Raw genomic sequence first — 13125 nt, 5'->3', positions numbered from 1 at the left:
AACCCCTTGATGTTGTGTAAATTTTAAATTTACTCCACCCTGCTTAGTCTAACAAAACAGGAATGTCTATACCCCTACTTAAGGATTAAGTGTTAAGGAGGATGCCCTATGACAGACATGTGCTAACAAATGACAAATCAGAAACAACTGACAGACCCCTGGGCTGTCCTAAGTCAAGCTTAAGCTACCATTGGTACAGGTGAGATGCAGGAAGTGATGTAAAAAAACGGTCTATATATTTCACATCACTTCCTCTCTCCAGCTACTTTTCGCAGAGAGGTGACTCTGGCTCTTGTGGTGGGGAGGTGGCTGGTGGCAGCATGCTGAGCATCTGAGTGTCTTGGCATCTTGGCATGGCTGCAGCTATTGTCTAGGTTTGGCAGTGAGTGTCCTTGATATAGTAACTGGGAGAAGCAAGTGAAGTATTTTCTCTGAGCTCTCTCGGAGTTTAGGCTGATTCTTTTTTTTTTTTTACTTTACCTCATAAATATGCCATCCTCCTAGGAGGCCCCTCATCTTGGGTGAGGCCTCATGGCTGAAAGGTCTCTGAACTTCTCTTGGCTCAGGCTAGGCCAGAGAAATCCTATACCCGTTTCCCTCTTCTTCTTAATTCCTTCCCTCTATATTAATTAAATCACCATAAAATTTTGAAACTGACTTGAGTATTTTATTTGGGATTTGAATTCATCCCTGGCAACCATAAGGATAATACATTAGTCAAAACCTATAAATTCATCCCTTACAGTTGGAACTGTTTTGTTTTTACCTGATGGATGAAATATATTTTGCTCCCTCAAGTTATCCTCTTTTGTTTTATCAGTGAGGTAGTTCTTTTCATCATTCTATTACCAGGAGTTTTTAGTATTCATTCCTGAAATAGAACGTATTCCTTCAGTTTTATTTAAAAGGAAGAAAGAAGGGAAGAAACAAAAAGAGGAAGGCAAGTATGGAAGAAGTAAGGAAGGAAAAAAGAAAGAAGAAAAATGCATCAAGTAAGGAAGAAGGAAGGAAAGAGGGAAAATGGAAGAAAGGAGAGAAGAAAGAAGTAAGGAAACCTAAAGCTTAGCTCACAAGATCATTTAAATTATTTTATCCCACAAAGTCAGTTAGACATCTCTGTTACTAACATAATCATTATGGTTTAGCTTTGGGGAAATGCAAATGTTGTTCTCCCAAGAACATCTTCTTTGGCTCTTTAATAGCACTTTCCCACTCTCCTATCATTGACAGCAGATTGTGTGTTTCCCGCTTCCCCTAGAAACAGATGGAGAATTGCTCACAGGAGATGGGTAAGAACACAAAGTTACTAACTAGGATCTTTTTTTAGTTATGAAATATTCATTAAAACAGTGGTCCAAACACTTCTGGTTTTACTTCTCATTTAAGAAAATAATTTATTATATACTTAACTGGCCTTACTATAGATGCAACACCAGAAGAAGAAGCCCCTATAGACATAGTGTTTTAGTATCATCATATTATAAATTTTGTGCTGGAACGGTTGTTAGAGGTCTATAGTCCAACTTCCATGTTTTTTTGATTAATAGTGATAGGAGCCAAAAGAAGTTAAATGGTTATTAAATTATAGACTACCTTCAAGCTTATGGTCTAGTTTTAGTTTTCATATTATTTGAAGCTCAAACAGCTCACTGTTTTGGGTTGTCATAGTGTTAATGAGTTTGTACTGATTCATTAATGCCTACTAATTAGTATGCCTTGTGACTCAGTATGCACTAGGATGTGGTTTATGATTTTTCATTTCTTTAAAAAATTCTTTTCCCTTTTTTCTGTGAAAAAGTAAATTATTCTTATGGTAATTAAATGCATAGACTTCAGCATCTTCTAACTATTTATTTTTGATCTAGTAAATGTTGCTTTGGTTTCAAAATGCCATCTATAGAAGTTTTCCTTCCTGCTCCTTTAGCCCTTTCCTTTTTTTTAAAAAAAAAAAGAAAAATGAGAAGTGTCAATGTGAGAACAGTATATTTCATAATGAAAATGTTATTTTCTAATGTTTCCCATGTTAAAGAACATGAGAAAGTTGTATATAATTTAATTAGTTTGGGGCAACAATTCATTATTTTGCATAATATCTTCTTGATGACTGACTTTTTACTTAAGTTTTCAGAAAAATGAATAGAAACAAAAAATTGCCCATCTCAAAAAAATTCATACAATAGATTTAAAGAACTGTTCAGCCAGTTTTGAATTTATTTCAGAAACTCAGCTATTTGGGAGGATGTTTCTAGATTCTGTTAGTGAGTAAACATTATTTTGGTGTTTGGGCTATTGGATTGGTTTGGTTTTTCAGTATCCTTGCATCTTTGCTTTGTGTTCACAAAGATCAGGTTTCAAGGGCAAATCAGCTTTCACTTGGGCAAAAGGTTAACTAGAATGTGTGGTCTTACTTGAGAGCCTCAAGAGTCATTTGCAAGTAACTCTTACCTGCTAAGGGCTACAATAATCTTTTTTTTAATTGAAAAATTATTTAATTAATTAATTTGGAATATTTCCCCATGGTTGCATGATTCATGTTCTTTCCCTTCCCTCCCCCTTTCCCCCTTAGCCTACATGCAATTGCACTGGGTTTTATTGGTGTCATTGATCTAGACCTATTTTGTCTGTTAATGTGATAGAGTCTATATCCCCAGTCATATCTCCATCACATTAACTGATCAAGCAGTTTTTTTTTTCTGTGTTTCTACTTCCACAGTTCTTCCTCTGAATGTGGATAGCGTTCTTTCTCATAAGTCCCTCAGAATTGTCTTGGATCATTGCATTACTGCTAGTTGAGAAGTCAATTATGCTTGATTGTGCCAGTGTATCAGTCTCTGTGCATAATGTTCTCTTGGTTCTGCTTCTTTTGCTCTGCACCAATTCCTGGTGGTCGTTCCAGTTCACATGAGAATTCCTCCAGTTCATTATTCCTTTGAGAACAATAGTATTCCATCACCATCAGATACCATAATTTGTTTATCCATTCCCCAATTAAGGGGTATCCACTTATTTTCCAATTTTTTTTGCTACCACAAAGAGCACAACTATAAATATTTTTGTATAAGTCTTTTTCGTTATGATCTCTTTGGGGTTCAAACCCAGCAGTTGTATGGCTGTATCAAAGGGCAGACAGTCTTTTAAAGCCCTTTGGGCATAGTTCCAAAGTGCCATTGAGAATGGTTGGATCAGTTCACAATTCCACAAGCAATGCATTAATACCCCAATTTTAGTTCTATAATAATCTTGTCATTTCATAAGCTTCCTCTTTCCTTTGTCTTGTATTCTTTCTATGACACTTTTCTTCTTTTTTCCAAACTCTTTTTCTACTGATGTTTCTACACATATGAAAAATGTCCCAATTTTAGGGCTACAATAATCTTGTCATTTCATATTCTTTCTCTGTCCTTTGTTTTGTAGTCCTACTATGACACTTTTCTCTTCTTTTTCCAAACTTTTTCCACTGATGTTTCTACACATATGAATGCAAGAAATGGAATCTTGAAGAAACTGTCAATCAATGAGAAGGAAGGAAGACTCCAATAGAATCTAATGAGAAGGCTGTTGGTAAAACCAGCAGCTGAAGGGGAGACTTTTTCTTCCTGGGAGGAAAGGAGGTTGAGAGACAGGCTTGCTCTGCATTCCTGGGTACTCATTGACTCAATATTGAAAAGATTGGAGCATGAAGACCCTTTTCAGTCTATCAGCAATATCCCCTCATAGACAAAATAACTTTACTTCCCTGTATTGAACCCCATAGGAAATTAGGGAGACCTCAACTTCCCTCTTCCCTCTCCCTCCTCCCTTAATTTCCCTAAATTAAGAATAAAACCCCTTTTAGATAAGAGCTACAGTGTGAGATTAGTCCTTTGAAATTTCTAATAACTTACCATGTTGACACCTCTCTGCTACCACAAATATTCCTAATAGGAGCGTCTATTACACACTTGCCCTATTCTCTCATGTACTTTATCACATTTCTTTCATTTTCTCTCCGTCTGTCTCTCTTACTATCTCTGTCTTTGCCTCTTCTCTCCTCTCTTGTTCTTTCTCTCATCCTGTTGCTCCTAATTCTCTTTGGGATGAAAAAAGTGGTTTAACCTCACTTCTACATGGTGAGCCTTTAGGTCTTTGCAGATAGTTATCATGCTCCCTAAGTCTCTTCTTAAGACTAATTATTATATGGGGGAAAAGGAGGGTTATATTTTAAAGGGTTGGACTTGATTATTTAAGAGTTTGGTCACCAGGAATTTAATTAATTACAAATGAATTACTAAAGTCAGAATGGATTTTATTGTAGTTTATTTTATAATAAAGAGGGAAGATATTAAGGAAGAGAGAAAGAGAGCGATCCTCTTGAGCCAGGCAGAAGTTCAGAAGTCCCTGCCTAGGAAAAGGCATCTCAAGATGGTAGGTTGAAGTCTCCCACTAGTATAGTTTTACTATTTATTTCCTCCTTAAGTTCCTTTAATTTCTCCTTTAAAAATCTGGATGTTATACCATTTAATGCATATATGTTAAGTACTGATATTACTCCATTGTCTGTACTACCCTTTATCAAGATATAATTACCTTCCTTATCTCTTTTAATCAGATCTGGTTTTGCTTTAGCTTTGTCGGAGATCATGATTTCTACTCTTATTGTTTTTGTCCCAGTTGAAATGCAATAGATTCTTCTCCAGCCTCTTACTTTTTCACTGTGTGTGTCTACCTGTCTCAAATTTATTTCTTGTGAACAACATATGGTAGGATTCTGGTTTTAATCTACTCTACTGTCCACTTTCATTTTATGGGTGAATTCATCCCATTTACATTCATAGTTATGATTACCATCTGTGTATTTCACTCCATCTTGATTTTTCTCTTTTAATATTGCTCTTCCTCCTTTCACTCTTCCTCCAAACCAGTGTTTTGCTTTTAATCACTCCCTCCCCATTCCTCCTCTCTTAGAACACTCCAGTTCCCACCACCATCCTTCTTCTTCCCCTCCTACTTCTCTTTAGGGTCTTTTTAATCATTACCTGCCAACTTCTCCATCCCTTATATTACTCTTCTCCTACCATCCCTTTCTAATTCCCCTTTTGCTTCTCTATAGGGTAAGGTAGGATTCCATCCCCCATTGAATCTGATTGTTCTTCTCTCTCTGAACCAATTCCAATGAAAGTAAGTTTTAAGTATTATCTGTGACCACCCTAATTCTTTCCTTATTGTAATAGTTTCTCTCCATCCCTCTTTATGTGATATAATTTACCCCATTTTATTGCTCTCTTCCCACTTGTCTTAGTGTAATCCTCTTTTTTTCACCCCTAGATTTTAAAAAATATATCATGCTAAACAGCTTACTATTATACCCTCTGTCTTTGTATACTGCTCATAACTACTATGACAATGATAACAATTATTAAGAGTTATAGATATTATCTTTCCATATAGGAATATAAACACATTTGACTTTATTGAAGCACTTAATTTTTTTCCTCTTTCTTATGTCCCTAAAGCTTATCTTGAATTTTGTATTTGGATGTCAAATTTTCTGTATAAGTCTGATCTTTTCTTCAGGAGTGCTTGGAAATCTTCTATTTTATTAAATGACCATACTTTACCATGAAATAATATAGTCAGTTTTGATGGGAAGGTGGTTTTTTATTTTAAAGTCAGTTCCCTTGCCTTCTGGAATATCATATTCCAAGCCTTGTGGTCCTTCAATGTGGAAGCTTCCAGATCCTGTATAATCCTGACTGAGGCTTTGTGATATTTGAATTGTTTCTTTTTAACTAATTGAAGTATTTTCTCCTTGACCTGGGAGCTCTTGACCTTGGCTATTCCATTCCTGGGAGTTGTCATTTGGGGATTTATTGCAGGAGATAATCTCTATATTCTTTCAATTTCTATTTTACTGTCTTGTTCAAGAATATCAGGGCAATTTTCTTGGATAATTTCTTTTAATATGATGTCTAGGCTTTATTTGGTCACAAGTTTTAGGTAGTCCAACAAATCTTAAATTGTTTCTCCTAGATCTATTTTCCAAGTTATTTGTTTTTTTATAATGAGATATTTAATCTTTTGCTATATTTTTTTCAGTCTTTTGATTTTGTTTTATCGTTTCTTGATGTCTCATGATGTCATTAGATTCTATTTGCTCAATTCTAGTTTTTAATGATTTAATTCTTTCATGATCTTTTGATCCCCCCTTTCTGTTTGGTCTGTTCTACTTTTCATGGAATTCTTTTCTTCATTGGATTCCCCCCACCCCCTTTTTCCAGTTGAGCAATTTTGCTTTTTAAGCTGTTATTTTCTTTTTTATATTACTTTAATTTCTTTCCCCCTGTTTTTTCTTCCCATTTTTCTTTGACCTGTCTTATCTAACTTTTGAATTCTTTTTTGAGTTCTTCCATGACTTGAGACCAATTTACATTTTTCTTTCAAGTTTTGCATGTGATTGCTTAGAACTCACCATCTCCTATTGATTATATTTCCCTCTTTCTTTTGTTGTTTGCTCATTTCCCAACTTTTTTATTTTTCCTGTGGACTGGGAATTCTGAAAGCTACTGGTTCTATTTCCTCTACTGCTGGCTTGCAGGGCTCTGTACTGTGAGCTACTTTGCCCTGGGGTTAGGTCTTTACCTCAGTGCAGACTTGAAAGTGCCAAGTACTATGGACTTCCATGCTTCACTGTGGAATGGTACAAGGACTTGAGACATCAAGAGGTGGGTCTAGGGTGTGGGGTGCTCTTTGCTGTATCCAGAGTTCCAGGATCTTGAAGTTGGCCTATGCCCAACCATGGAACCTGGCACTATAGGTTGGTGTGTGGTTGGCCAGCACTCCTCTTTGTGTAGTTTTGCTTCCAGTTCCCCCTTATCCAGTGAAAATAAATTGCTTACCTTTTAAGTTGTATTCTATGGGAGAGCCCCCCACTCTGTCTTGCTATTTTGAGGAACTTTCAAAAGATTGTTTTAGAAGGACTATCAGAGAGGTTTCATCTTTTGTAGTTTCTAAGCCACCATCTTGGCTCTGGCCATCATGATTTATTTTGCTATGCAAAAGTTCATCGACTTATATGGAGACCCAGTCTATATGTGCCCTCACAGTGCTTTGGCTAGTTGAGGTAATTCATTAAAAAAGCTAAACTCGAGGTAATGTGCCAATAGAAAGAGTACTGAATTTGGAGTCTGAGGAACTGTGTTTGAATTCTGGCTCATTTATTTAATGACACATTACTTGAACTATCTATGTGTGTATATATATATATATATGCATATATATATATATATATATCACAGGGTTGTTATGATGAAATACGTTTGTAAACCAGTGTGTTATACAAATGTGTGCTAGTATTTTATGCTCTTGTGTGTGACTAGAATCCAATAATAACTTATTTAAAAGTCAGAGTAAAATAGTATTTTATTAAAAACCTGGAGATTGTGTTTATTTTGTTGTATAATGCTCAAAATAGGGCCATGCATGGTACATACAATGAAATAAATTATATAAAATTTGTCATTAATTTTTTCATACAAAATTAAACATAGAAGATAAAACATTTCAGCATATACAAGAGCTATTGTTAGGCAGTGTTGCATATTAGATAGATAGTTGGCCTTGGATCCAGAAATATCTGAGTTTAAGACCTATTTTAGACATTCACTGTGTGATTGGGATGGAAGTCATTTAAACTATCAGGGCTCCAGGTAAGTAGCTAAGATAATAAGTTATAAACAAAGTGCCAGTCTGCAATGGCACCAATTGTTCTCCACATTTATACAATTCTCAGATCTAGACTTGAAAATAAAGAATATTACTCATGACAAAAAGAATATTATTCATGACAACAGCATTGCAAAATGAACTCAATGTTAATACTCTTAATTCATGGCTTTGTAACTCTTGGATCTTCAGATGAGGTAGTACAATTTCCTCCTTTTCCAGATGAAAAAATTGAGTCCCAAAGTAGCAAACTCACCTTGACCAATAACACATAGAATTAGTGGCGTTACTGGGATTTGAACACAAATCTTAGGATAGAAAATACAGCATCCTTCCCATCCTACCACACTGCCTCTCCTATTTCTACTCATTTATTAAAAGATATTTTAGTATATATCATGCAACCTCCTTCCTCAAGTATAATTTGTATTTCTCTAAAATTATTTTTAATAAAACTGAAATAAGTAGCTGTTATATGCAAGACACCATGTTAGGGGAGAGAAATGTATAAGTGATAAAAAAAGGCAAACTTATGCATTAAAGACAATTAGTTTTGCAACTATGTGAAGGAGTAATTGGAGTTATCTTGAAATAATGGTCCATGAACTCCTCCCCTTACCCTCTAGCTATGGGAAGAATAACTTTGATGAAACTGATACAAAGAAGTTTCATGGATTGAAAATAACTGGATTTCAACCAAGTTAAAATATTTTTCCAGGGGACACCTGGGCGGTTCAGTGGATTGAGAGCCAGATCTAGAGACGGGAGGTCCTAGGTTCAAGTCTGACCTCAGACACTTCCTAGCTCTGTGACCCTGGGCAAGTCATTTAACCCCCATTGCCTAGCCTTTACTGCTCTTCTGTCTTGAAACCAATACACACAGTATTGATTCTAAGATAGAAGGTGAGGGTTTTTTTTTCCCTAGAGAATGCCTGGAAATTGCAGAAGAATGTCCTTTAAAAAACTTTATTGATATGTCTTGTTTTTATAAAGCCTACATTTCTACCTATACTATTCTCCTTACTTCTCTCAGAGAGCAGAAAATCATCAAATTCAACACACACACACACACACACACACACACACACACACACACACACACACACGCACAAATCAGGAAATACATACAAGGTTCCATCTACCTCTGTTGATCTCTTGTTTGCCCTTCAGTGGACTAAAGACAGAGCTTCCAAGGAATAGCATTACAAAATAATATCTCTTTGTCCCTTGGACCAATCTGTTCCCTCTCTGGTTTGTATTTTTGTTGAGAAAACCTTGTAAACTTTGCTAAGCTCTATTTGTTTTCTTATAAAAGAGTAGACCCTTCCAAAAGCAAAAGCTTTTAATGGCCCTGAACCAGGCACCAATTTAAAATATATTGATTCTGTTGAGCATTAGGCAGTGCTACTCTCTTTAGTGAAGAGAATAGTCTGCTGATCACAAGTACTGTTTTTAAAGGAACATATCTGCTAAAGTCAAGAGAATTTCTACATCAGTAGCTCTAATCAATTGAGAGTTGAGAGGCAATTTGACCCGGGTGACGAAGACCAGATCTGGAGCAAGAAGTCTTGGCATTAAATCTCATTTTTGCTACATGATAACTATAACCTCAAAAAAATTACTTAATGACTCTAGGCTCAATTTTGTCAACTGTAAAATGATGACATTGGATGAGACCTCTAAGATCCCTTTCAATTCATAATCAGTGATCCTATGAAAGTGGGGTTTCGCACGATGAATAACAATGATTGTTTTTAGTAGAATATCAACATATGATTTTGAATTTTGTAACACATATGCTAGACAAGGTGCTTATTAAAAGTCACCTTTACTTGGAAGTTAAGTAGGTAATTGCTTGCTCAACACCATGATTTCATTGGTAGGGCAAGGGCCTGCTACTCAAGAATATACTTTACCTTTGGGTTCCATTTGAGAATTGAAATGATTGTGACAGCAGGACAAAATACAACAATAAAACACATTTTAGAAGTACAAAAGAAATACTACACCTTTCTCCTTACTGATGCCAAACATTTCCTAAAGAAGCAACAAAGACTTTCATTCCATGACCAGAAATGAAGACTTTGAGGAAAATTAAGATGGTGAGTTGGGCAGATGGTAGCACAGTGAATAGAGTGCTGGGTCTAGAGTCAAGAAGACTAATCTTCATGAGTTCAGATCTAGCATCAGAAACTTCCTAGCTGTGTGACCCTGAGCAAGTCACTTAATCCTGTTTGTTTTAGTTTCCTCATCTGTAAAATTAGCTGCAGAGATAAATGGTAAACTATTCCAGTATCTTTGCCTAGAAAATGAAGGTGGGACAATTACAAATATCTAGGACAGGATTAAAATTCAAATTTTCACTTAAAGTTTAGCAATCTTTCTACTATACCACTCATCTGCCTAGGAAGGGACCTCTGAACCCATCTAATTCAACTTGCAAATGAACAGAAAACCCCTCTATACCATTCCTGACAAGCGATCATCCAATCTCCTATTAAAAGGAGCCCACTAGTAATGGAGGCAAATCATTTGGTTTTGGGATAGGCTTGTGTAGGGGAAGTTCTTCCTACAATCTACATCTTCCTCTCTGCAAGATGGACCTATTCAGGTAGAATGGGAGGTTGCTTTGCAACTGTTTGTATAGCCAACTTTTTAAGGAAGCAAAATGGAGAAAAGAACATTGAATTAGATGAATAAGAACCTGAATGGCAAGAGCATTGCCCTCTCCAGTGAATTATGATGCTCCCTTTTTTCCTATTCATTATCTCTGTTGTTCATCTTTTACTTGGACTACATACTAATGTTGATCTCATCCACTTTCTGAGTTCTTTCTCTTTGTTATAATCATGGAACCCCTTTCTGATGATCCCCAGATATCAGAATGTAATAACTGAGAAGCACTACACTTAATGATCACTGTGTGTGTGTTTTTTTAACCATCTAGGAGCTGAATGTCACAAGTTGCAGTGGTCCCAGACTGAAAGGGGATAAACTTCTCCTTTATGCAAGTACATTTTGCAACAGGTTGACTGTAGTGGATATAAGTTGGACTGGGGCTACAGATTTGGGTGTGTTAGCTCTAGCTGAAGGAGTTTCAAGGTACTGTATCAAAAATTATACTATCTTTTCCCAAGTGGAATAGTTGCTTTCCCTTTTCCCATGATCAGTATCTATAGAAAGAAAAGACAGCATCATCCTAACTGGTGAGAGTAGTTATGGACTTGGAACTGAGAAGAACTATGTTCAAATCCTGCCTCAGATTCTTAGTACCTATGTGACCCTGAGCAAGGAACCCATCTTCTTTCAGCCTCACTTTCCTCATCTATAAAATGGGAATAATAATAATAATAATAATAATACCTACTTTATGGTGTTTTTGTGATCATCAAATAAGATATTTTATTTAAAATGTACTATTATCATTCTTTATTCTTCTGGCTCTAGAAATAGACTATAACTCTGGCTAGAATTTTGTAGTAATATCTCAATTGTCCTCAATTTGGAATTTTATTTTGGTCTGTACCTATCATTTCACCAGTCCTGGGAATTTATCTTCCAATAGAGAAACTTCCATTCATGTAAATTGGTAATTTTGTAATCTAAAAATCTTCAAGAGTTGCCCAAGGGCAATCAGAAGTTCAGTGGGTTATCCTATCCTATGTGCTAGTAAATTTGAAAAGACAACCCTAACTCTCCCCCCAAAATGTATGCACTCTACACTTTTAAGTTTAATCTGTATGTAAACATTTTCTCCATCTCTTTAAATCAAGACAGTTGACAGAGCAACTTTTAAAAGCCCTGATTTGTAGCATTTGTCTATTTATGGCGTATAAATGCTCACAATGAATATTTAGCAATCCATTAGCAACTCCATTTAGCATATCCCTAGCTCTTGTTTTGACATTCCATGTGTCAGTTGTAGGACTTGAACCAATATCTCCTGGCTCCATTAACAGTTCTTTAAGCAGTATTACTTAGCAATATGTCACATTGCTTGTCAATATGGATTTATATATGTTAATTATAGAAAAATATAATCTTGAGTCATCCGCCTCACATCTCCTTTGCAAGATGTTTCCTTATATCCTTCAATCAGTCTTTGTATGAGACTGAATGTATGGGATAGTTATAATTTCTTTACTCTAAAAGTCATTTTTTTCTATTAAACCCTTCTCTAGGTTTCTAGTTTCCTGAAAATGTGGTACCCAGCTTTGGGGGGGGGGCAGAAGGGAGTGTTACAAATCCTTACCTTATCTCTTAAAATCAATCCTAACTATCAGTTCTAAGGCAGCAGAGTAGCAAGGGCTCAATAATTGGGGGTCAATTGACTTGATCAGGGTCACACAGTCAGGAAGTGTCTAAGTCTAGATTTGAACCCAGGATATCCTGTCCAGATCTGGCACTCTTATCCATTGAACCATTTAGTTGCTCCTAGTGCTCAGTTTTTGATATAATACTTTAGGTAATGCTTGGAAGAGTACAACAGGACAATCCCATGACTTTGTATGCTATGTTTCTTTTTTGACAGCATAGGACATAGGACTCATGTATAACTCAAATCGGGAAGAGGAATAACTTGGTTCTAGTAAACTTCTTTGTCTTCTTAGATTAAAAAAAATGCCCCTGTAAACTCTTGGGTAACCTTAAAGTCAAGAGGCTGAAATAACATGAATAATTATAGCATACAAATAATGCCCAAACCCAATTTAAGCCATTCATTGTACCCACAGTTAACCTCCTTTTCTGAACTATCACACATCTATATTACTTATGTTGGCACTTCATTGAAAAGTGCCTTGCGTTGTTACTTAGCTATTTGGAGTCTGCATGTATTGTCTAAGACTTTAGATTTCTTTTTCTTTCCCATTACAAATTCTATATAAATATATAGAGATGTATTTTTTTAATGAAGAAAAAAGTGGTTGAAGTATAATTACAATTTTTGTTCACTTTCAGTCTTCAAGGATTATCTATTAATGGATGCCAAATTACAGACAAAGCCATCAGAACCTTAGTTAAAAAACATGGAAACAGGTAAAAACATCCAACCTTTCATCTGTACATAACTGTCACATATTAGTCTTGAAAACATTGAAAATGTTTTTGGGTTGCTTATTGTTGAGTTACTGGGTTTTATTTTTAAATAACTTACCTTCCTTCTAAGAATCAATACTATATATTGGTTCCAAGACAGAAGAGCTGTAAAGGGTAGGCAATGGGAGTGAAGTGACTTCCCCAGGTGATCCAGCTAGAAAGTATCTAAGGCCAGATTTGAACCCAGGACTACCTCCTGTCTAGGCCAGGCTTTCAATCCATTGAGCCATCTACCCTGCCCTGTACTAACTGGTAATTTGAATCTCTCTCTCTCTCTCTCTCTCTCTCTCTCTCTCTCTCTCTCTCTCTCTCTCTCTCTCTCTCTCT

The 13125-nt window shown here is 35.9% G+C and overlaps 1 protein-coding gene across 1 annotated transcript in view; it reads left to right on the top strand.

Annotated features, from left to right (window-relative positions):
* Positions 1-13125, top strand: part of LOC103101858 (uncharacterized) — a 177107-nt gene that overhangs the window by 90260 nt on the left and 73722 nt on the right. Inside the window, exons 8-9 of the mRNA XM_007498925.3 lie at positions 10649-10803; positions 12661-12738. Of these exons, the coding sequence (XP_007498987.2) occupies positions 10649-10803; positions 12661-12738 (233 nt within the window). The remainder of the gene's footprint in view (positions 1-10648; positions 10804-12660; positions 12739-13125) is intronic.

This window comes from Monodelphis domestica, chromosome 7 (assembly GCF_027887165.1).
Source record: "Monodelphis domestica isolate mMonDom1 chromosome 7, mMonDom1.pri, whole genome shotgun sequence".
Taxonomy (NCBI): Eukaryota; Metazoa; Chordata; class Mammalia; order Didelphimorphia; family Didelphidae; genus Monodelphis; species Monodelphis domestica.
Note: the sequence above shows the minus strand (reverse complement) of the source record. Positions and strands in the feature narration are given on the sequence as shown.